This window comes from Staurois parvus, unplaced genomic scaffold, assembly GCF_062004578.1.
Source record: "Staurois parvus isolate SC_StPar_1 unplaced genomic scaffold, SC_StPar_1.0 ptg000530l, whole genome shotgun sequence".
In the NCBI taxonomy this organism is placed as follows: domain Eukaryota; kingdom Metazoa; phylum Chordata; class Amphibia; order Anura; family Ranidae; genus Staurois; species Staurois parvus.
In genome coordinates, this window is record NW_028318326.1 from 11,113,353 (window position 1) to 11,139,329 (window position 25,977).

Here is a 25,977-nt window from a genome sequence, read left to right on the forward strand (position 1 = left end):
GCCCCCTCGGCTTATACTCGAGTCAACGTCTGCAGGGGGGGCGCGAGGCTCCATTGAGGGGGGCGCGTACAGGAGTGGGCAGAGGGCTGCTGTCTCTTACCTGGCTCCCACGATGATCCATCCAGGAAGCGCTGCTCCTTCCGTCACTCCGGCCACTCCCTCCCTCCTGCCGCTCGGCTCCGCCTCCTCACCGGTGATTGGCCGCCAGAACTGTAGCTCAGGAAAGGTACACAGGCGGCCAATCACGGGCGAGGAGGCGGAGCCGAGTGGACCCGCGAAAATCGAGTGAGGGAAAAGCCGGTAAGTGTGCAGTGCAGAGGTGCTGCTGCAACCACATATGCTGGCTGCAGCAGCACCATACTGCAACAGGGGTCAGCAAGTGTCATTGGTGTCAGTGGGAGGAATAGTGCCGCATCATTGGTGTCACTGATACTAATGATGGGGCATTATTCCTCCCACTGACACCAACGATGGGGCACTATTCCTCCCACTGATACTAATGATGGGGCATTATTCCTCCCACTGACACCAACGATGGGGCACTATTCCTCCCAGTGATACCAATGATGGGGCACTATTCCTCCCACTGACACCAATGATGGGGCACTATTCCTCCCACTGATACCAATGATGGGGCACTATTCCTCCCACTGACACCAATGATGGGGCACTATTCCTCCCACTGACACCAATGATGGGGCACTATTCCTCCCACTGATACTAATGATGGGGCTTATACTCGAGTCAATAGTTTTTCCCAGTTTTTTGTGGTAAAATTAGGTACCTCGGCTTATATTCGGGTCGGCTTATACTCGAGTATATACGGTATATGAAAATTCTCAGGACACTTGGAATGGACGAGCTTTCCTAAAGGAAAACCACATATATTATTCAAAATTTGTCTAGAAAACATTTCCATCCTGCTCCTTCAACTTTCGCATCATTGCGGTCGAAAACGTACGTTGATTTGACCCCAATAATAATTAGTAAATCGAACAAGTGTTCTTAAAAAAAACCCAAAAAACTTTTGAATGAAATTCTATCAGCGTATGGCCAGCTTTAGACTGTACTTTACTGTCATTTCTTTACTGCTTTCTATGTCAATGCAAAACAACCCAATAAAATCTTTGTAAGGAGGTCAACTGTACTTCAAAGGCACCTGTCAATGAACTGCAACTGATCTCAATAGCATTTCAAATGAAGTCAAATGCAAGTGAAAAACATCAGCCTATCGACAGACCCTAAACATGGGACTTCATACAACCCAGATTAAAGGCAAACTCCTGCAATTACAGCTTACTGAATGACCTCCAGTCAGCTGGAGCCGGTCTTCAGATTTTATTCAAAGGAATAATCTGGATTCTATTTTTCTTAGGTTTTGAGACTTGATGAACGTTTAGCTTTAAAAACGAAAAACCTCTTCTTTAAGAAATGCCTTGAAAACACTACGAGAACCACCAAAAAAGCTGTTTTGCTTTGGTTTTATAGTAAATCTGTGGAATATTTTGCGGAGTGATGATTACAGGTTTGTCAGGAGTCAAGTATAGAAATAGAGGTAAGTGAGCAATGTGTATATAGTATGCGGGTTTATTTTACTATCTAAAGCAGCGCTAATACTTACATTTGAAGATTGCTACCTTCCCCGTTTTTCTGCCTAATTACCTCCCTCACAAAGTAGTGATAGTGCTACACTTACATACAATTTATTCAAAGAATCGCAGCCGTGACTGACAGGTGAACATCATGGAGGCTGCTTGATGTATTATTTTGTCTAAAACGCACTTTTTTTTTTTTATATAATGATGCCAGATAAATATCTTTTATGCACACACTAAACATTTTTGAATGTCATCTTTCAGCAAAAAAAAAAAAAAAGTAATTTTCAATGGTACTTTACAGAAAAACAAGAAGTAAAATATTGGAGAGATTTCAGCCGTGACCTTCTATGTGAAGGATACACAGGAGATAAAACACATCAAATGTAATAAAACTCTACTCTGTTACCAATAATAATGATTTAAATCTAACAACACTTCAAATACACACATTCTACAGGTACTGTGTCTGGGGATGAAATATTGTTCTATTTCTGAAAATTGAATTACTCAGTAAAGACCACCAACATTATGTGCGTTATCTATAGAAGTGTGAACAGCAGCCCCTAGTGTTACTAGCTGTTCAGCAAAGGCCATTTCTATGTGCTGGAACAGCTACAGTAAATGGAAGGGGGTCAGACGTATGAAGACTCAAGGTACGGAAAATGGAGGTGTCATCCCCAGCAGGCAATCAAGTTTGAGCTTTCATTTTAGAACAGGAGAAATAATAACTGGAAACTGATTTCTGGCTGTAAGCCACAAATCCACTTTTGTTTGTTTTTAGAGCAAAGCTTAGCAAACAAAGTAGATTTACACCCTAAATGAATAGCATTTAGTTTGATGATGCACTGTGCATTAAACTTTCTCATGTTTTTACATAAAATGCTGTTTTTACTTTTTTGTTCATCCTTTACTTTTTATTGCATATCAGCACGGTTAATTGCCTGCAGCCTCTTAGCAGCTGGTTTGCCTGTAGACAGGGGGTGGCCACAGACAAGGCCTGTGCAGGTAATCGCACCAGAAGAAATACCAATAAAAGCCTACGATCACCTTTTGCAACATGTTACACGAGTATTTAGGTTCCATGCACACTAGCATTTTTTAAGCTCCTAGAAGCGAAATAGTCTTATCCTATGTGTTTATGCACACTACTTTAGGCTATTAGTGTTTTTTGAGCTTCAGTGTCTAGGTGCAGAACAAAATAATTTTTGTCAAGCTTTTTGGAGCGTTTTTCCAGGAGGTAAAAAACCCTAAATACTCCTAAATGCTGCCAAACGCTACTAAAATGCTCTTAACAGTTTTTTTTCTACATGTACTGTAAAAACGCTAATAAAACACTAACACTCCTAAAACACGCCATTTCCAGCAGTTATTTGAGCTTGAAACCCCCCCCCCCCCAAAAAAAAACAAAAAAAAAACATGGCGTGCATCGAGCCTTAGGGTGTAAGATGTAACATGGTGCAAGTGCCTCTACTTAACCCCAACCATGACAATGGGCAGGGGTTCCTTTCCCCTGCAGCTGCTCTCATATTTAAAATTTGGTGCAACTGTGAGGGACTCCACGTCTATCCATAGATCTGTGCAAGAATGAACTACAAGTCCCAACTGCTACTGTGTCAGACAGACTTGTAGTAGTCAATGGACTAGAAGTGCAGAAATCAGTGCTTTCGTGCAGGAGCCTGACATTGCACCAGTGATCCACTGATTAGGGGTGTAAGGCTTTGTAGGATCCTATACAAAGGTGAACCTAGCCTTTAAAAGGTGCAATTAGTGTCTAGTCAATATACATTGCTTTCAATCTCAAGCCCCGATGAAGTGGTTGTTTTTTGGATCCCTGAAACGCAATGGTTAACTTTGGATTGCCCTTTACTAGACTAAAGTTGTATCTGGACTTTTTAGCAGTTGTGTGATGCTTTATTTCACATATTCGTTAGAATACAAAAGTCCGGCAGATTTGTCCATCCACACAGTCATCATGCGTGGAGGAATCTGTTAGAAATATTAAAAACAATTTCTAAATTTCCATTAACATGTTAAATCTTTTCTGAAATTCTAGAGAGATCGAGTTTACATTCACTTTGCACTGATCAGTTAGTGCATTGCAAACAGGTGCCAAAGCTTTTAATCCTGACATTTTTGTCATCATAGTATTTTCAACTCTAGTACAGCTATGATATAGTATTTATGCCTGGGTAATATAGTATTTACAGCTGTCAAGTGTTGGGTTATGGTATAAATTTAGGACTTAAGCACAGGATTAGGGCTAGGTGTTATGTTGAGGTTAAGTGTCAAAAATCAACTCTTACATTTGAGTACAACACAACTGAGTACAAGAAAATGGCGCCTATCCATGCACCTCTACCATTAAGCCCCCATTGGGAGAAAAAATATTAGGAGGGCATTCTCCCATGGGTAGGAGACCAAACTGAAACCATTTTTTACTAAGAGGAGACAGGTGCCATTTTGATGTAGTCCTCAATGTGTCTGCCAAGCCAGTATTCAACCCAAAAAGCACCTGCAAACATTGTAGCCAGTCGGCTGGGATAACAGATTACGGCAATTGATTGGTATCAACTTTATTTGGTTTACAATCTATTACTGCCAAAAACTTGCATGCTAGCATTTCTAAGGGTGAGACTCAATGGCCAATTCAGAAGCTGAAGTCCAGTAAAAGAGGTCATGGTCATAAGCCAAAGAAAACTAACTATATGCACACTATGGTAGTGAATTGTAGCCTAAAGCAAACAGTAAGGGCTCATTCACACCAAACCATATGGTTTTATGCACTTAGGAGTGTTGTGTTAGACAGATTATTGATTTTGAATGAGCTGTCAACATAACACAATGGAGGAAAAAAAAAAACAGGTCCTGCACTATTTTAATAAATGCAGTACACTGCAACACACACATCATTTACATCTACACTTTGTAGTATGTTGTAGATCACTGTATATACACCCTGTTCCAAATTATATGCAAGTTATATTTTTCTCATGTACCTAAATAGTTGATGCAAATAACAATCAGCATAATTCTCATGTTATCAACTATAAAGAGCACAATTCAAATTTTATTGAACAAACCTCCTAATGATAACAGGATTTTTTTTTTAAACATAAAAAACTTACAATGCACTGTTCCAAAGTATTACGCACAGTAAGTTTCAAAACACATTATAGGTTGTAATGAACTGAAAATTGTCATTTGTTGTGTTTGCAGCATATTTATGGAAATCAAAAGCTATTTCAAACTTTTAACAACATTTTAACTTTTTAAACATTTTAACAGGTCACGTTACATTTTAACATAGGACCCCTTATTTGATAGCAGCTTCACAAGTCTTGCATCCATTGAACTTGTGAGTTTTTGGACAGTTTCTGCTTGAATTTGTTTGCAAGATGTCAGAATAGCCTCCCAGCGCTGCTGTTTGGATGTAAACTGTCTCCCACCCTCATAGATCTTTTGCTTGAGGATGCTCAAAGCTTCTCAATAGGATTGAGGTCAGGGGAGGATGGAGGCCACACCATGACTCTCTCTCCTTTTATCCCCATAGCAGCCAATGATGCAGAGGTATTCTTTGCAGCATGAGATGGTGCATTGTCTCGCATGAAGATGATTTTATTACGGAAAGCATAGTTCTTCCTTCTGTTCCAGGGAAGAAAGTGGTCAGTCATAAACTCCACATACTTTGCAGAGGTCATCTTTACACCTTCGGGGACCCTAAAGGGGCCGACCAGATCTGTTCCCATGATTCCGGCCCAAAACATGACCACCACTACCTTGCTGACGTCGCAGCCTTGTTGGAACAGGGTGGCCGTCCACCAACCATCCACTACTCCATCCATCTGGACCATCCAGGGTTGCACGGCACTCATCAGTGAACACGACTGTTTGAAAATTAGTCTTCATGTATTTTTCTGCCCAATGCAGCCGTTTCTGCTTGTGAGCATTGGTTAGTGGTGGCCGAATAGAAGGTTTATGCACAGTTGCAAGACTCTGGAGGACTCTACACCTTGATGTCCGTGGGACTCCAGAGGCACCAGCAGCTTCAAATATCTGTTTGCTGCTATGTAATGTTATTTTAGCAGCTGCTCTCTTGATCCGATGCATGGATCTGGCAGAAATCTTCCTCAATATGCCTTTATCTGCACGAACCCGTCTGTGCTCTGAATCTGCCACAAATCTCTTAATAGTGTGATGATCACGTTTAAGTTTTCGTGAAATATCAAATGTTTTCATACCTCGTCCAAGGCATTGAACTATTTCACTCTTTTCGGCAGCAGAGAGATCATTTTCTTCCCCATATTGCTTGAAAATGGTGCTCTACTTAATAATGTGGGACACCCTCCTTTAGTAGTTTTTCCTTAAATTGGGCTCACCTGCCAATCTAATTATCACAGGTGTCTGAGATTGTTTTCAGTGATCAAAAGAGCCCTGAGACACAATGCCATCCATGACTTAAACTGAAAAACAAAATATTTAATCTTTGTGACACTTAAATAGAATTTGCATAATAATTTGGAACAGGGTGTATGTGTGTTGGAGTGCAATTAGGAATGCATTGTTATGTATATAAAGATAGTGTGTGAAAGCTGCAGTCAATGCAAATCTCTCCATCATTGAAGAAAAATGGCTGAAAAGTGAATAGAAATGCACTGTAAACTCACATGTAAACAATATTTATAAGGAGTCACCAATCAATTCACTAGGGGATAGTGATGTTACAGACAACCAGTATTCAGGACCTAATAGAGTTGATGGTTTTCAGTCTTGCCAAATCAAAATGGCTGCTAGTAGTAGTAGAGTCTTTCCTTGTTCAAACTTTTTATCGTTTTCAAAAACATAAAAAGAAACAGAAGTAGGATGATCCATGAACATATACAGGTTTGAGTCAATACAGAAAACATGTTGCCTTACAGGGAAGAAGAATTATTGCATGAAAACTTGTTACGAGGCACCATATAAAGACATGAAGGGACACTGTGGTACATGGGATGATAGAATCTAAATGTACAACAGAGATGTAGCGCTGTTCCCAATGACCAATTGGGTAATATATTAGTCTTTCAAGCAGCTGGCTGACACCACAAGTGGATGATGTCTCCTTCAGGATGTCTAATATATGCTGTACTAGAGGAACTCATTTATTTTCAGTCAATGATTTTAGCCCTCAGAGGCAAAGGTTACTCTTCAAAGGCGACATCACAGAACAACAATCACAGGCCATCTGAATACTAACCTTAGAAAGCTGCATATGGGCAATATTACAGGGGCATATAAAATCTTTTGAATTAATAGCCTACAAATATATTATCTTGCCTTAAAGTCCACCTCTGGGCAGAAAAAATTGATCCAAAGCAGTTGGGCTGTACCTGCACTGCAACAGTTAGTAGCTCCTGGCGTCCAGAAGAGAGGAGAAACTGTCTTACCTGATCCTCTGCTCCCCATGATCTGGAATCGGACTGTTCCTTAGCACCCTCATGTTCCTTAGCACCCTCATGCTATTGACCCTACTCTGGAGCATGGAAGTGCAGAAGCTGTGGGGACCAATCTAGTTGCAGGGAGGAGCAAAAGATTGAGTAAAGCTGGCCATATATTACACAATTTTCCCATAGAAGTCACTAAGGTCTTCTCTGAAGCCCGCCTCACCACCTGCCCCCTTGACCTTGTTCCCTCAACGCCTACGATCAACCCTCTTCCTCCATCCTATGCTCCCTCACACACATCTTTAATATTTCCCTCTCTATTGGCACATTCCCCTCCCCTCTAAAACACGCACACATCACTCCCATACTTAAAAAAAACCCTTCCTGGATCCCACCGACCTGAACAACCTTAGACCCATCTCCCTGCTGCCATTTACATCCAAACTCCTAGAGCGCTTAGTCTATAGTCGCCTGAGTTCCCACCTCACCAACAACAACCTCCTTGATCCCCTACAATCTGGCTTCCGCCCCCTACACTCCACCGAAACCGCCCTACTCAAACTCACAGACGACCTGCTAACCGCCAAAGCTAATGGCCACTATTCAGTGTTCCTACTCCTCGACCTCTCTGCGGCTTTCGACACGGTTGACCACCCCCTCCTCCGCAAACAACTACACTCTCGGCCTCAGAGACTCTGCTCTCTCCTGGCTCTCTATCCTATCTATCACAGCGCTCCTTCAGTGTTACCTATAACGATGCCACCTCCTCTCCACTCCCCCTCTCTGTTGGGGTCCCTCAAAGTTCTGTCCTTGGGCCCCTTCTCTTCTCCATCTACACCTCCTCCCTTGGTCAATTTATACACTCTCACGGCTTCCACTACCATCTCTATGCCGACGACACGCAAATCTATCTCTCTACCCCTCACCTCACCCCTTCAGTCTCTGCTTGTATCACAAGCCTACTGAGCAACATATCGGACTGGATGTCACTCCACTTCCTCAAACTAAATCTGTTCAAAACTGAGCTCCTACTTTTCCCCCCAGCCCGCGCCCCCCCCCCCGATTTCTCCATCAAGACCAACACCACCACCGTCAGTCCCTCCCCTCAAGCCAGAGTACTAGGTTTCATCCAAGACTCCAATCTGTCCTTCCAGCCCCAAGTCCATTCGCTGACAAACTCATGCAGACTTCGCCTCCGTAACATCTCCAAAATACGTCCGTTTCTAACCCAGGAAACCACTAAGCAACTCATTCACTCCCTCATTATATCACGCCTCGACTACTGTAACTCCCTCCTCATCGGCTTACCCCACCGCAGGCTATCCCCGCTTCAGTCTATCTTGAATGCTGTGGCCAGACTCATCCACCTTACTAACCGCACCGTATCCGCCACCCCTCTCTGCCAATCCCTCCACTGGCTTCCGATTGCCCAACGGATAAAATTCAAGATGCTAACATTGACTTATAAAGCTGATCAGAATACTGCCCCAAACTACATTACTGATCTTGTCTCCAAATACCACCCAAAACGTACTCTCCGCACCTCACAAGACCTCCTACTCTCTAGTTCCCTGGTCTCCTCCCATGCCCATCTCCAAGACTTCTCAAGGGCTTCCCCCATTCTCTGGAACTCCCTACCCCAATCCATCAGACTGTCACCTACTCTTATAACCTTTAGGCGCACTCTGAAAACCTATCTCTTCAGGGAAGCCTACCCCGCCCTCAGCTAATTACTGAACTCCTCCACTCTTCCTACCACTCCATCCCCCACAGCTATTTCCTCCTGTAGCACTATCCCCTCCCTCCTAGATTGTAAGCTCCAAGGAGCAGGGCCCTCGAACCCCTTGTGTATTGAATCGTATTGTTACTGTACTGTCTCGTGTACTGTCTCCCTTTATAATGTACAGCGTGAACAAACTGTTGGTGCTATATAAATACTGTATAATAATAATAATTTACCATTTCCTTCAGATTTAATCTCAACTATGTAGGGCAAGGGCCTGCCTGATTGGATACAAATTGAAAACACTGTTTACGTTTGACCTCATACTATATGTTTTTTTTGTAAATCTAGAGCAAAATTGTACAATAGGATTATATAACATATATGTAGCTTTAGTATATTTCCTTTTATTGTTTCCCCAGACATTAATGAGCAATTAACCCTTGCAGTGTGGACACAGCACCCCTGCAAGGGATACAGTCATTTCTTATTTGCCTGGAGTTTGGCTTTAAGAGAATCTTGCAACTAGTAACAGAAAACGTAATGGCAAAGGAAAACCGGTAGTAAGAGGAATTCAGGAGTATTCCTTGAGCACTCAAGCCAATTAGGAAAGTGTGAGAGTTGTTTATTTCAGCGTATGAGAAAAGTGTGGGAAGCTGGAGATCGTGATAGAGCAAGCACGTTAAACATACTGGTGACAGAAATCATAATTAAGATCTGTTGATGGCGATGTCCGATATAAAAATATATTTTGTTGAAAAGCATTAACACCTATTTATTAGCAATATACAAATCATACAGTCCATTAAACTGAAATTTCACCTTTACACCTTAAAACAATGACCCCATGTGTTCATACAGTGCATTCAGACACATACCTTACATACAATGTCCTCAGACGATTTGTATCATTTTCTTTCTACATGTTTTTTCTGTTCCGGTTTTATGTGGATGGGAACAATCTTTGGACCACCCTGCAAACAACACTTCTTTTCTAAGGAAGACGTAAGCTGCACTGTTCATAATTGGCTGTTATTAGCAATTACAGCCAGGTCTTATGATTTCACTGGCCATTTGTACCCTGTGGTTCACCAGTGTAGAGATCACCCACAGCGAGCACTAATATTTTGAAAACGTGAGCAGTGCCAGGACAAAGGACAGTGATTAGGATTCTCCTCCTCCTCAAGCCTATCAAGTCAAGTGTCTGTGGAGGTCTAAAAATGCCCATGGACTGAGCAGTCGTCATCAGATTAAGAAAAACTCGGCAGAGTTGGGCAATAATCATATAAAATCTACAGGTACCCCTTAAAATTTAATTTAAATGCGTCTTCCATTGTTGCAGCAAGTATTGTCTTATTTACCTTTGTTGTCCATAGCTTCACGGTCCAATCAAAAGAAGATGTGACAAACAAGTGGGAAAAGTCCACGGCTCCCACAGCAGAGTGGCAATGGATGCCTGTAATTGGTCCTTGGTGGCCTTCAAACATTTCACTTATTCCGGCTTTACTATAAAAATGATAAAACAAATTGGAGTCAAGACAGGCCTATTTTACAGTAAATACATTTGTTAGCAATATATATTGCGTGCTGGGTATCCTCTTTGTACTGGGTGTTGTGTGTGTATATTATATATCATTACCAAAACAGACAGTTACTCATACATTTAAATTCAAGCAGGACTAACACAATGCCTTAGAAGCCCTGCCTGGCCATTAAGGTGCTTCAAGTCTTTCTGCTGGTATGTTTGTGGCTAAATTTGTATTTAAAGTGTTAGCTCACCTTTAACCGCCTCCCGCCCGCCATAAAAGGTAATGAAGGGTGCAAGGCGGTTCTCTCGTTCTGGGAGGACGTCATATGACGTCCTCACACTCTAACCGTACGTGTGCAGCTCGGCGATCGGTGGCGAGTTGTGTCTCTCGGACACAGCGGACCACCGATCGACGGAAAGAGCCAAAGATGTCGGCTCGATCATCTGATCAGCTACGTCCAATCTCAGCTGATCATATGTAAACAGGGAAATGCTGGTTATCTGCATTTCTCTCCTCACGAGCTGTCACACTGACAGCTCGAGAGGAGAGGTGAGCTGGTAATCAGCATTCCTCGGAGGGGACATGTACACTGATCATCAGAATACGGATGATTAATGTGCCCCGATGATCAGTGTGGCCCCAGAAGTGCCACCAGTCAGTGCCCATCAATACCACCTGCCAGTGCCCATCAGTGCCACATCAATGCCACATATCAGTGCCTACAAGTGCACAAAAATGCCACATATCAGTGCCCATCTTAGCTGCCTTTCAGTGTCACCTGTCAGTGCCACCTATCAATGTCAATCAGTGCCACCTATCAGTGCTGCCTTTCAGTGCCACCTATCAGTGCCGCCTAACAGTGCCCGCCAGTGCCGCCTAACAGTGCCCGTCAGTGCCGCCTAACAGTGCCCGTCAGTGCCGCCTAACAGTGCCCGTCAGTGCCGCCTTGGTGCTTTTGGTTTAACAAAAATTAAAAAACCCAGAGGTGATTAAATACCACCAAAAGAAACTCTGTCTCAAAAAAATTATAAAAATGTCATATGGGTACAGTGTTGCATGACCGCCCAATTGTCATTCAAAGTGCGAGAGCGCTGAAAGCTGAAAACTGGCCTGAGCAGGAAGGGGGTATAAGTGCCCTGTAGGCTAGTGGTTAAAGAAAAAAATTAACAGGAGAACTAACAAAGTACCTTTCCTCACCCCACTGGTCCCCGCAGTACTTTCCTCCATGAGTACTAAGTTGTCAGTGCCCATGCAGCCAGGGCAGCAGTTCAGGGATTTGAAATCCCCCCTCTTCTCTGGGTGGCAGGATAGAAATTCACTTGATTCCCTCATCAACACAGTCAGTGTTGATGGGGGAATCCCTCCTGCAGAGCCACTGTGTTCTCTGGGCAGGAGGTGATCTTAACCCGCCGGGAGAACACGATTACTGCTAGCAACTATAATAGCCGCTAGCAATAATCGCATGTGAAATCCAACAGGCTGGTTGTTCTCAAGTTGATCGATCAATCAGTTGGGGTACATTCAGCCTGCCATTACATGGTTCAAATCTCATCTGATTCCTGCTGCACCAGCCGAGATTCGATCTATGACCAGCTTAAGTTCTGTATCACCACCTTATAGCAAGGGCATGTGTTATTCTAAATATTGATAGGAAGAGAATATGTGGGCGAAAACGTACAGCCTCTTACCTGCATATTTAAGATCGCGAGAAAAAGCAAACAGAAAGTTGAGAATTTATTAGCCAACTTGTATCTAGGTTGTTGCAAATGTTGGTTACTTAGCAGAGCCCGCAGTCTCCCTTTAAATTTTTAACAGTTCAGGTGATAAAAAGAGAATGCAGTCTCCCTTTAAATTTTTAACAGTTCAGGTGATAAAAAGGTAAAAAGAGAATGAACTAGAGCACAAAAAAAAGATGCTATGTGGAGAGCAGGTCATTTGGCTGCTTTTTGTCCTTCCTAAATGTGTCAATATCCTTAGACATTAATCCCTGGAGTTCATGCTGATGTGTCTAAGTGCCATCAGAGAGACCTCTGTCACGTGTGCTCTATTAAGATTTGATCCTACCTTCCATGGCGACATGCTGTGTACACGGAACCTTCTTCACTTCCCACTACAAAGTTATTGACATCTCCCACAGGGAAGGACATACAGGTGACAGCAACTGCCTTAGATTGCTTGTGAACCAACTCCATGCTGTCCTGGAAAGGAGGGACAGGCATGCATTTAGAGGAGCTGTATTACCATTATGAGCAGTAAATAGCTTCATTCAGAAAAGCACATTTAATACAAAGACAGGTTCAGGAAGCTTTTTTACAGCAAAGTAAAATGATCAACATTGAAGTTGTTCAGCTACCTGTGGTTGAGACAACATATCCAAGCTCCAGGAACAGATCTTTCCGTCTGTAGATATACTAATCAGGTTGTGGGCGTTCTGTGTGCCAACCACATTTACACAGTAGACTGGGTGCTGAAATAAACAACAGATTTAAAAGCTCTAGATGTTCATCTCATTCACAGAATAATAAATGTGAACACTGCACACTAGATCTCTTCAATGGTATTGAAAACTTGCAAAAAATCTAATTTTTGGTCAATTCTCCCTCAAATTGCTTTTTAAAGAGAATGTTTGAAATTAAATGATGTGCAAATGCAGCATGAGACCATGTTTTTATCCCATTTATTTAATTTAAAACATACAAGCTAGGAGCACATTAACAGGGCAGTAATTGTGATACACAACAAAAATTCAATGCAGGTAAACCAATCACTGTCCCTTAAAACATGCACCAGAAAGATTCACTTGCACATTCACGGTTTTATAACCATACCCTAGGTGTTGTTCCATTAGTGGCCACAATATCCTACACATGGCATGCAACATCGGAATTAGCAAGACCATTATGTCTGAAGTCAGGGTAGAACTTGCCCTACATGTTGCAATCTGAATATAAAATCTTTGTACAATGAACTTTAGATTTACAAAAACTATGTAATAAGAACATACCGCAACGATTCAATCAATTTGTATCAGACAGGCCCTTGCACTACATAGTTGTTGGTAGATGCAAAAGAGATCGTGCAGCCTGTACATTATGCTTTTTAATGTCAAACCAGCGGGCTGAACTAAAGAAAACGCCTCGCTGTGGAATTGTATTCCGACAGCGAGGAGCCTTCCCCACTGATAGAACACAATGATCAGTGTTGCCAGCTATAGCCAGTCGCACTGATCATCTGGGAAAAATAAGATAGGCTGGTTGTGCATAGATTGACTTGTGTACAACTAGCCTGCCCATACATGGATCAATATTCGGGCGGTCTCTGCTGAACCACCAAATTTTGATCCATGTATGGCCGGCTTTAGGCAGCATTTAGCACAAGACATCACTACAGTGATACAGGGCAATACAATTACAAATAATGACAACTACCATTTTTTCTATGTCTTTTAGTTATATTTAGTCTGCTTCAGTCACTGTAATTTATCTTTTGGAATTATGTATATATATTTATTTTTAGGCATATACTTTTTATATTCAAAATCACAGGACATCACAGCATAGCATTACCGCTCACTGACTGGTTGCTGCACATCATCACCGCTCACTGATTGTTTCCTAGAGGATACTGCATATCATTACCGCTCACTGATTGGTTGCTAGAGGTTACTGCACATCATTACTGCTCACTAATCGGTTGCTAAAGGTTAACGCACATCATTACCACTCACTGATTGGTTCCAAGAGGTTAACGCACATCATTACCGCTCACTGATTGGTTCCAAGAGGTTAACGCACATCATTACCGCTCACTGATTAGTTGCAAGAGGTTACTGCACATCACTACCACTCACTGTCTGGTTGCTAGAGGTTACTGCATATACTGAGCAGAGAATAACAAGGTAAAGTGAAGGCAGTATATCAGCACACCAAAGAGTTAAATTCACACATGGTCTTTTTTTCTAATAGCAGTTTGCACTCACTTTTTCTCCTTGGCTCATGGTGTCTGTGGCAGGCGGCAGCAGTGACACCTATGCCTGACATCAGGCCATGGGGTCTCCTCCACTTTCATGGTCAGCTCACCTGTCGTTTCTGGCCCCTGGCTCCAAAGGCTGAACAGCTGCCTGTGGAGAGGCCTGGTGAGTGGAGCGGGTTCAAGAAGCAGTCCAGCTGCAGCAGCTGCTTTATGAGCCCCAAGGACATGCGGCCCGGAAGCTGAACTAAATGGTTGGGGGGTTGCTGGCCCCAGAGAGGCCTGATGAGCGGTGCGGGCTCAAGAATCAGCTTAGCAACTGCTTTGAGGGCCCCAAGGATATGCGGCCTGGAGCCAGTCCTGGCCCACCGAGCAGATAACCAGTATTCTCTGTAGCCAGTCTGGGCCTGGATACAGATGTCTCTTTTCTGAGTTCATAATTCTAGTTCTTCCAGTTGTGGCTGATATACAAAATATCCATAATAATTGTATGTAGGTCTGATTTTTGCTTAGATCACAAAGTCTCAGATGTTAGCTTGGTCCCAGACCCAATTATTGCATCACAAGCAAGCCTTTGGAGTAAAGCAAAGCTAAAATTCAGAACACAACATTAACTTTTCTAACAAATGGTTCACCCAAACATAAAATCTATGCATGCATAAGCTGATATTTGTATAGCTTATTGATTAGTGAACTGAACTTGAAGTTCACCTTTAAGGTGCACTTATGTGTAGTATTTTTACAGTAACAGATGCCAGCACAACGCTAGCCTGACAACACTGGTGTACGCATGGCACTGGTGATTAACATAAACTTACAGTGTGAGCAGCAGCTGAAAGTGGAGTCCTCTGGACTGGTGTCCTCTTGTTACTTCTGTTGTCCCATAACACGATCTGGCCGGAATACGTCCCACCAACTACCAGGTTGGGGTGAAACTTTGCAAAAGCTGCAGACATTACAGCAGACTAAAACATAAAAAAAACAACACTGATACATCAAATAAGGATATTTAAACATCCTTCACCATAACAGAATATCAAGAAAGAATCTATTTAGTCATTTGGTCAACACTGTCAAAGTGTACTTTATTATATCAAAACATTAGACTCATGGAAGACCATCCTCAAAGGCGGAGAGGAAAGCTTTCAGAAAATATGGTCTTATTGGCTGGACTTCCTCCTATAAATAGACATGAATTGTTTAGATCAATTTCCAGGCTGTTCTTGCGAGATGAATGTGGGTATTGCATATTTTGAAATGTAAAGCTCTAATCAAAAGAGAGGGAACTAAGAAGGGCATGACCTACCCTCTTAACCAGTCAGACTTGGTCTGACAATGAATATGCACAGCCAGAATTGGGTGCAAGGGGCAAGAACAGATTTTTGGAACACCTTTCCATGACTTGTCAGTTGGGTTCTTAAAAGCAGGCGCATCTTCCACAGCAACATGAGATGCCTTGTTGAGGCAAAACACAGCTGGATCTACTTTTCAAGAAAATCCTGACCAAATGGATTTAAAGCAAACAAGCAGGAAGGGGGAGAAAACAACCTATCAATGGTGCTTCCAATCTACTTACAGATACAACTGGAAAAGCAGGCACATAAGGAAAGATTTTGCCATCTTAAGGACCGAATATGACCCAAGGTTAGAAAGAGAATTGATAGAAGCAATGGTCTGATCACCTAGTCTCAGAGTGGTGTACCACAGCTTTAAAGGGTAACCACACTTATATGGAAAAAAAAGGTAATATAGCATGTACCATTGCTATACAAGCCATATTGTAATTGAATGTTATTCAAAATTCCTGTTTCATTCTGCAGCCACTGTAATTTTTTGTAAAATTCAATGCAATATGGCAACTTGGAGGTGTTCTGTACACAGTTGGTGTACAGAACTTCTCCAGAAATTTCCTGCTAATGTCGTTGGCTCACTGATTTTCCTAAAGTCTGCGCTAAGTTACGAGTCAGATTTTAGGCATCCTCTGCAACAAAAATTTTATTTTTGAGGACATGCTCTCAAAGGATTAATAGCTTTAAAAGGAGTTCTGATACAGCAACTTTCCTCATTGCAACACAAGTGCATCAGCTGCTTAATAATGAAAAAGTCTCTCCCGTTGAGAATCAGTATCTAAACTACAAACAGCTTTTTCTTCAGAGCAGAAACAGGTAGGAACCTATGACATAGTTTAGTTTGTTAAAACTTTGAAATGAACATTTGTCACCCAGAGATTGTTTGTTTTAATAAACAAAAGTGGACTTACTCTTTAACATGAGTAACATCAGTAAACTGTGACTCAGAATCAGTTAGAAGCTGCTAAGGCCTCAGTTAAATCAGATATACCGAATCTGCTAGAGAAGGCATGGGAATGTACTCATGGCCTCTGTCATCAGAATCAGCAAACAACTGGGTAATTTGAGTCCTGCATGATCGTGGTACAAATTTCATCTGAAAGGAAAAAGGACTTAACTACATCAGACAGAGCAATGAAGGACTTTGAAGATGGGAGAGACCAACAGCAGAGAACAAGACTCCAAGCTGCAGATGTTGGCAGCAGCATGGACCTGAAAAGCATTCTGCAGCTAACTAAACCAAAACTGAAACTAGAAAGTGTCCCATGTGTAATTCAGTGCCCGAAGGTCACTTTCCAGGATGGTCCCACATTGTATAGTCCAGCGGGGTCTGAATGCGGTATGGTCTAAAAGCCAGGCTAGGGACAATCTGGATGCTGGATAGTTGCAAATCATAATGGAAACCCATAGCAGTGGTATAGAGCAAGAAAAAAGCACATGAAGAAGAAAATGCTGGAAAAATCACAGGTTAGTCTTAAAGCAACAGAGCTAGAGAAAAAACAAGGATGCTAGTCAGAAAACTGAGGCATGCTGGTAGTAAGGAGAGATTATACACATGGCTAGCCTATAGTTTTTTTTTTGTTTGATAGTGGCCAATCCTTCTGTGGACAGCTGTATATCCTAAAGCTGTAAGACTCAATGGGGGCGATTTACTAAAGTGGTGCACACAGAATCTGGTGCAGATATGCACAGTAACCAATCAGCTTCTAACTTCATCTTGTTCAATTGAGATTTGACAATAAACCTGGGATGCGGATTGGTTACCATGCACAGCTGCACCAGAGGCTGTATGAACCAGTTTTATTAAATCTCCCCCACCGTGTCCTGCAATGGACAAGAAAGGATCCTATCCTTTCAGCCCTAAATCCAATCGCTGTCAAAAGCTTGTACATTTCACCTCCAAAACATCTGTAAAATTTACCCCTTTTAAACTAATGAAACCCCAAGCTACTCATTCACTCCCTTGTTATCTCTTGCCTTGATTATTGCAACTGCCTTCTCATAGGCCTACCTTTCCATAGGCTATCCCCTCTTCAGTGTATCATGAATACTGCTGCCAGAATTATCTACCTTACCAACTACTCAGTATCTGCCACTCCTCTCTGCCAATCCCTCCAATGGAAAATTAAATCCAAAATATTAACAACAACATACAAAGTTTTTCACAACCCTGCCCCAAGCTACATCACCAATCTTGTCTAAAAAATCACTCAAACTATCCTCTCATGACCTCCTACTCTCAAGCTCTCGTCTCCTCCTCCCATGTTCATCTCCAGGACTTCGCCAGAGCCTCTCCCATCCTCTGGAGCGCTCTACCTCAATCTGTCCGGGTATCTCCTACTCTGGCTGCCTTTAGGCGATCCCTGAAAATTCATCTCTTCAGGGAAGCCTATCACGCCTCGAACTAGACGTTTATCACTTCCACCAGCTCATCCCACACAGGGATAACTTATAACTCTTTGTACCACTTGCCCCACCCTATTAGAATGTAAACTCTTATAAGCAGGGCCCTCTTAATCCTCTTGTTTGTTATTGTATTGTAACTGTACTGTCTCCCTTTATATTGTAAAGCACTGCACAAACTGTTGGTGCTAAATAAATACTATATAATAATAATCCCTACTCTTTTCATTTAAAGGGGAAGCTCAGCTTCAAGTCCTCATCCCCCTTCTCTGCCATATCAGTTTGGAGTGGGGGGATGATGAGTACCTGCTCCCTCTGAGTAGTTTTGAGGAGTACCTGCTCCCACTTCCGCTCAGATTGACCAGGCGATCTAAGCGGAAGTTCTCCTCCTCCCCCTCCCTGGAGTCTTCTGGAACGTCACAAGTCCCAGAAGACTGCAGGACCATTCTCAAAGTGCAGAGCGGATTGTGAAGTGGGCAGCCGACTGTGAAGCTGAAAGCAACATAGCTGGCTGTCCACAGTTAGGATGCCAGTGCTTAAGGCTAGTGAAGAACTGGCCTGGGTGAGGACAGCACTGGATCCCTGAACAGGTAAGTATATTTTCATTAAAGTCAGCAGCTACAGGGTTTGCAGCTGCTGACTTTTTTTCCCCAGAGTGAAGATCTGCTTTAAGTAACTGCCTACATTACACTAACAGGGACCACAGAGGTACATTATAGTGAAACAGAAACATTCAAGGTTGAAGTCTTAGCATTACCCTATATACATCTTCTACACCAGGGCAATCAAGCAGAGGCCTAGTTTCTGATAGTAAACTCCCCTAAAAAAGCCACCATAAAGCAGCATTCATTTGTTGGTGGAATTGGAATTCTTAAGATTCTCACATCCATAGTGATGAGATGTCTCTCCTCTGTTCTATTGTTACAGTCCTAAGGCAGAACATATAAAGAAACAGAAACTCCCTTCGGTCATCCAGGCGATCTTTCTTCCCTACAATAATAAAAGCGATAAAAAAAAAGTCCTGAAATACTAATGTGTCCTGCGTGACACTGTGTAGAGCAACAATGATAACTGGTCATGTGACCAAATCTGGCATCACAGACAGAGCTGCTGATATCCTGGCTCTGCCCGGACACAAGTCATCTACAGTCTTACATGATCAATGTTAAGTAATTTAGTCATGTGACCAGCTACAATAAAAAACTAAAATCAAGGTTTTTGGCTTTTTAGTGATTATTATTAAAAGTGGCTGGATGGGAAAGTGGGGGGATTTCATTTCTGTATCAGTGTAAACCTAAGGCCTGGTTCACACCTATGTGTGTTGAGATTGATATGTTTTTCTTAGCATTAATGGTTAGGGTTAGCAGTAAATGGTGGGATTAGGGTTAGCATTAGCACTCTAACCCTAACATTTAACTCTAACCCAAACCCTTAACCCTAACCTTAACATTTAACCCTAGCCCTTAACCCCAACATGCTACAGCATCCGGACACAAAGTCCCATGAAAAGCTGCAGCCCATTGATGGCAATGGAACTCCTTCAAATCTATGCCTCCAAAGTCGCAACAACTTTGAAGATGTTCCTGCACTACTTTAATGTGACTTGAATGCCAGAGAGTGTTAAGATGCATCAAAGTCACACTCAATACTTTCCTATTGGCAAAAAAAATGCAGAAACGCATAAAAAACACAACACTTGCGCTGTTGGTGAGGTTCTATTGAAGTCTTAAGCACTCAAAATGCGATCTGATGCGGGGAAAAAGTCCCTGATCCTTTCCAAAAATTTAGCAGCAGAAAAAGCTTTGATATGAATGTGGAACCCATGTTAAATGGACTGTAGTGCGTTTCTGCAAAATGCAACATGCACTAGTACAAGTGAAAAAAATGACTAATACCTTTAGAACTAAGCAACATTCACCTTAAATTACTGTAAATTGTACAGTGGTTTGATGATTAAGCATTTTTATCTTACTGTTGCAATCACTGTTCTACAGAACAGCTGAGGAAAGTTTATATGAAGACATAACAAAATCAGTTAAAACCTTCACCGAACTCCTTTTTACTGCAGAAATATTTAAGGGTTTTCTCATATCAGTTTCTGCAAAATTAACATTTGTCAGTTATGACGGCTGTGCCCTGACAGTAATCTGACAGCTCTGGATTACATGCTACATTTAATCCATCACAATAAACTCAGGCAATTTTGACATGAAGAAAATAGAAGTTGCTCACTTGTTGGCAAACACATTTAAAGCTTCTCTCTTTGCTTAAAATTTAGAGCACATTCTGAGCATGTGTTTCCACTTAAACAAGTCCGTTTCCATCTCCCCGGGCCACATCCTACTCGTTTAATGGTCCAAAACATGTTGTCTGGCATGAGAAAGCAGCTTAGATGGGGAGGACTTGCATTAATATAAATCAGAAGGGAAGGAGCATGCAGCTTTTCAACCATTCTTAAACTATATGATAGATGTCAGTAGGTCCAATAGAAAAAAAAAAAAAAAAGATTTTATTTTTCTTTTTTTTTTTTAAATTGATGAAGAGCTCAATCAACGTATGCTTGCAGATGCATGTGGTTTAAATAGGAGCAATGAAATCATTATGCTAACTAGTATTTGGGGGAATAGGGAAGCATACATCCAGATGATTAACAAAGTATTTGCCTTTGTACCTGGCAGTGAAACACATATTCTGGGGTTGTCTTCTTGTATTTCATGTTCCACACGAGTGCCACACCATCTGGTTCATGAGGGGCGTCATCGTTGTTGTTGTAGGATGCTACAAGCAGCTCGGGGTACTGGACAGGTGGAAAACACAGATGACCATGAGGAAAAACCATGTAAAAAAAAAAAACTCCAGTGTAACTAAAACTTATCAGGTTTTTTAAATAGGGAACTACTTAAACCATAAAATAAAAACAATTACACTTACTTTCTGTACTATGCTTTAATAAGCAATAGACAATGTGCAAAATAATACAGTCAATCAGAATTCGTAAAATCTCATAAAAATGTGTTTGCAACACCAGTTATGTTGTGTTACTGACACTTGGCATTAGGTCATATGGTACCTTACTCCTATTTACAATAAATGTTGATAAAACTGAATTAGGTTGATCCCATTGGTGCAATGGCTTAGTTTGCTCTGCATGGGCATTCTACATGGCATGTTAAGCTGTACTTGGCTTTGGAAAATTAGTATGACAAATTCACTCTAAACTCCTGAGATATTTATATATCCATTGTGGGAGCTCTTCCCGCTCTTTTATAAACGGAAAATTATTTTGTACTTCAATCGCTGTCCACGGATGTAATTTTGACCTGTTGTGGAGAACTTCAGTATAGACACAGATTTCGCATAGATTGGCCAATAAGAAACATTAACTGTGTGTAACATCTAACTGTGTGATTTATTTAAAGAAGCTGTCAGGACAGTTACAAGGAAGCTGCCATTGCTAAAATGGATTTGAAGGTGCAGGTAGAAGGGCTGTCATTTTTATTTTTCTTCACTTCTTGAAAAGCTACTGAACTAGAATATCAGAAGACAGGACAACTCACCTGCATCTTTGTTCAAGATTAGTGGCTCAAAAAGCAGTAAAGCAAGGATAAGGAATACAGCCCTGTAGTATGCACCTTTAAAATTACAACAGCAATTAATCTGGCCTGACAGGCTTCCTTTAAGGAATATAGGGACAAACTAAGATGTGTTTTATATATTTACATAGATTATATCTTTAAATGAAAGGTCATCATGCTCCACTGCCATTGCTCTGTGTCTCTGCCAAGTTAATAAGTCTTAGCTGTGTTGTGCTTTATTAGCATTTAACAAGCAACATAAATCCTAAATGCACCACTGTAATGGTTTTCCCTTGTGCTGCTGAAAAAAATTGACCTTTACATCGACCCATAAAATGGCTCACAATTTTCACCTCCATTTGAAATAATCTGGAGGCGACAGGAGTTCACTGAAGGTTCCAATAGTAACCAACCCTAAGAGCCTTTTTTCCCCAGTCACATGACTCTCAGCATATGAAATCTTTATTAAAAAGGTCCAAGATTCCCAAAAAGATGAATGAGGACAGTGATAGCATACATTAAATCTATCACAAATAAATTCATTATCTTTATAGTATAATTCTGGCCAGACACTACTTTTATTCCCCCAAATCTTCTGGCCAGTCCTGTCACAGGTCCTTCTTTTTTCTGCAGTGGGTGCTCTTGTAAAAGAGAAGTTCACGAATCGTGGAAAAAAAACCCCCCAAAACAGTTATACTAACCTAGATGGCAGTTGTCCTTCGCCTTCTCTAACACTGAAAACTGAGTGATCAAAGACTGCTGATTACTCAGTTCTCACTCTTCAGAGAACTGGTGACTGTCAATCACAGGCTCCCTGCTTTGCCCCTCCAGTGCTCACTGGAGTGCTGGGCTGAGGAAGGGGGGGGGTTGGATGCAGCTGGCTCAGGCTATCAGTGGCTCACTAGAGGCTGAGCCAGCTGCCGTGAAGGCATCTCGATGGTCCCTGACATTAAAAGTTGGATCATTTCAGAGCCTGGACCAGAAGAGTGGTTTTCGGGATGGCTGAAAGCAGGTCACAGGAGCGCAGAGTGCAGTGCACTGGGATCCATAAGAGATCACAGAGCTTTGGCGTACTTCTTTAGTGAAACATGAGTGACGCATAAAGCAATAGTACACACTGCTGTGTTGACACACCTCCATCTCCTGGAGGCAGGTCCCATGGCAGCTGGGGCTCAGAGGAAGTGGGTTGAATGAGCCTAGCTGTCTTTCTACAGAGTCAAAATCTACCGGAGGAGAGAACTTTCGGTGGAGGACAGCAATGGGCTATTAAATTTTTTTTCTATTTTGTAAAACAAGTTCTCCTTGAAACATAACTTATGCTATACATTTATTAATATAAAAATGGTATTCATATCAGACAAAAAGTTCTCTGAAAAACTGTTTAAAAAACCCCCCTAAAAAGTTTCATTATTATTCTGCAAGTAGAGCATCAATATATGAAAAAACTGCCATGCTCTCGATTAAAATGCAGCCAGAACCATTTTATCAAATAAAGTTCTTTGTTTCCTAGCTCCCTGAAATCTTTCATAACATCAGAAATTCTTATTCTCAGTACCTGAGAGGACCAATCCAGGCAGCTAACAACACGATGCTTTGACCAACGCTCATCAAAAAACTGTCTATTCAGAGACAACTTTGCACCTGCTTGTGTTTCTCTGTAAAATAAATAGCTTGATTAGAAAAGTAAATTATTTTAAATGAGTAGTAAATTGAAGTAATGTAAAATAATAATTACCCTTCTTTATCTTCCAGATCTCTACCACTGTAATCAAAGAAAATGTTGATCTGTTCTGAAAGGGCACGCTCCACAATTCTTGTGCTGTGGTCAAAGAAACTGATGAACTCCTCAGTGTGAATGATCTGTTGTTTCTCCTCTTCTGTGAGCTCATGTGGTGGGTCTGGAAGATCATTACAAACCTGGGTAACTAGGATAACATGTTACCAGCATGTGACAGAAATCCACTACCACAGGCTACATACAGATGGTCATAATCGCATAAACAGCACTCAGATCAAGATCCAATGGAAAGTTCTCAGCAAAAGTTAGTGCACAGCTTCTAGTAAACCTGTGGGCATAGTTTTGCCAATAAACTGGCACTTCATCAGCTATGTTTTCCAGTAGTGTGTCCTGGAAGACCAAAAACCAGAGGCACAGAGTTGTGCAAGCATCCATTGTCAAGGGCTTTGGCCTACCAATTCATGCTCTTCAGTACTGGTCACTCAGGCTGCCCCACCATAGTGAAGGCTCAACTGTAAGGTGTGGGAGGCTGCCCTATCACAGTGATGGGTCAACAGTAAGGAGTGGGAGGCATGAGGGAGCAGACCAGAGCCCATGACCACAGCAGCTTATCACTATTTGTATTATTGTGATCCCTAAATGTCAAAAGCCCTGTGCCCTAGAGGAAAGCCTATCTTGCGTGTAATGCAAATACCATTCTAATGACCCTATGGCGTTCAATGGTACACTTTAAAAAGAACTTCCAGCAAATACTCAAATATCTTTTGCTCATACATACGTTGCATTATTATGCATCATTGATCATGATATTTCTAAACTGTTATGTGGAATTATGTGCAAAGTTCTCTTGTAAGTGCATATCAATTAATACATGTTATAAGTTTTAAATATACTGCACTATGGTATACTTCTATTCTATACGAGCATAACACAGAAGGAGAGGGGATCGTGATGTAAAGGGCCAGACCACCACATTTTGGGGACTCATTCATCACATATCCAAGCACAATAGGAATAGTGCTGCTGATGTGTGGAAGTGGAGTCACCAAGAAAAAGTCCCAAATTAAAGGGAAAAAAGGCACTTTAAGTGACAGGTCCATCTTTTGAGGTGAGTGTGGTGGTGAAAGGTGGCGGGTATCACTACGCACACATCTGACAATCACAAGAGGGGTGACACAGTGGAAAGGACTGTGAGGTTTAACCCACTGTTAATTTAAGAAGATAAACACATCTTTTATGGACATATATATATATATATATATATATATATATATATATATATCTTTTTTTGTGTGACAATTGGATATGTATAATGATTTAATATTATGCAGAGAGTTTCAAATATTGGTTGATTGATCTATATTTGGAAGGCGCAACTTTATTTTTTATGTTATGTGGAATTACTTTAAGGCTGAACGCCCCACAGATAAGCTTAGTTTACCTGCATTTTTATTAGAAAAATAACATTTATTTTAAACTAGTTCTAGCACATTCACCTAAATTGGGGCAGTACAGTGGCCAAGTGGTTAGCACTTCTGCCTAGCAGCACTAGGGTTGTCGGTTTGAATCCCAACCACAGCTGCCTGGAGTTTGTATGTTCTCCCTGCATGGGTTTCCGCTGGGTACTCCAGTTTCCTCCCACACTCCAAAGACATGCTGGCAGGTTAATTGGCTTATGTCTAAATTGGCCCTGGTATGTATATGTATGAATGCGAGTTAGGGACCTTAGATTGTAAACTCCTTGAGGGCAGGGGCTGATGTAAGATGTAAATGTACAATAAATAAATATATATATATATATATATATATATATATATATATATATATATATATATATATATATATATATATATATATATAAGAAATTGACGGCGCTATACAAGTACCTGTAATAAATCATTTTTTATAAAAATATTACAATGTCAGCCTCCTGTAGCCCTGCACTGCAACGCTAAGACAGGAAGAGGACAGGGCAGCAGTGTAAGCCATTCAGGGCTGAATTACTTTGCATAGTGGTTAGCAACATGTTCCAGCACCTTCACTGTCCAATCAGAGGTGAGGCAAGTCCTACACCAGACAATATTCAGAATATTTCATTAATCCCAAAGGGAAATAAGGGAATTACCTATGAGTGTAGTCTACAAAGAGGATCAGAACCTGTAAATTAAGCATAACTGGAGTGCCTGAATCACAGGGCTGGCTGAGCAGAATTACAAATGCTTTAGCAGCTGGCACAGTCCAAACAAATTTAGATTTCAGCAGCTTAGCGGTTTGCCAGGAGTTCAACCTTCTCTTCACAATGACTTTTTTTTTCACTTCCTAGCACACTAACAAACAATTCAAGAGAAATAATTGTAGTGTCAGTCTAAAGTGTTCATACAAAGGAGCAATATAATGTTGAGGCTCCTAATGGAAACAGGTCTTTGCTGCATAAGAAGAGAAAGCGTTTAAAAAGCATGCAATGGCCATCATGTCTGTTCCTTTCTGTATGGCCTTTTTAATGGCATAACACTTTACAATAGGAAACAAGCTTGCAAATAAAAAATACTCTGCCCTCTGGTACTTAATACTGCAGTTTTAGCCACTACACAGAAATGATACTATACCAAGAAAAAGACGCAGAAACAATACAGCTTGACAATCCATTTAGTTCTTTACCTAGATCACCAT

The 25,977-nt window shown here is 41.4% G+C and overlaps 1 protein-coding gene across 6 annotated transcripts in view; it reads right to left on the bottom strand.

Moving 5' to 3' along the window:
- The window catches only part of DYNC1I2 (dynein cytoplasmic 1 intermediate chain 2), a 155,803-nt gene that overhangs the window by 7,148 nt on the left and 122,678 nt on the right, over window positions 1–25,977 (bottom strand). For 4 of the 6 annotated variants that reach the window (XM_089690513.1, XM_089690517.1, XM_089690515.1 and 1 more), the window contains 7 exons: window positions 23,305–23,494; window positions 23,125–23,224; window positions 20,666–20,791; window positions 15,061–15,207; window positions 12,627–12,740; window positions 12,338–12,471; window positions 10,106–10,250 (listed from right to left, as the gene is read on the bottom strand). In XM_089690513.1, coding sequence (XP_089546639.1) covers window positions 10,106–10,250; window positions 12,338–12,471; window positions 12,627–12,740; window positions 15,061–15,207; window positions 20,666–20,791; window positions 23,125–23,224; window positions 23,305–23,494 — 956 coding nt within the window. The remainder of the gene's footprint in view (window positions 1–10,105; window positions 10,251–12,337; window positions 12,472–12,626; window positions 12,741–15,060; window positions 15,208–20,665; window positions 20,792–23,124; window positions 23,225–23,304; window positions 23,495–25,977) is intronic. The other 2 variants (XM_089690514.1, XM_089690518.1) reach the window with 1 other exon arrangement.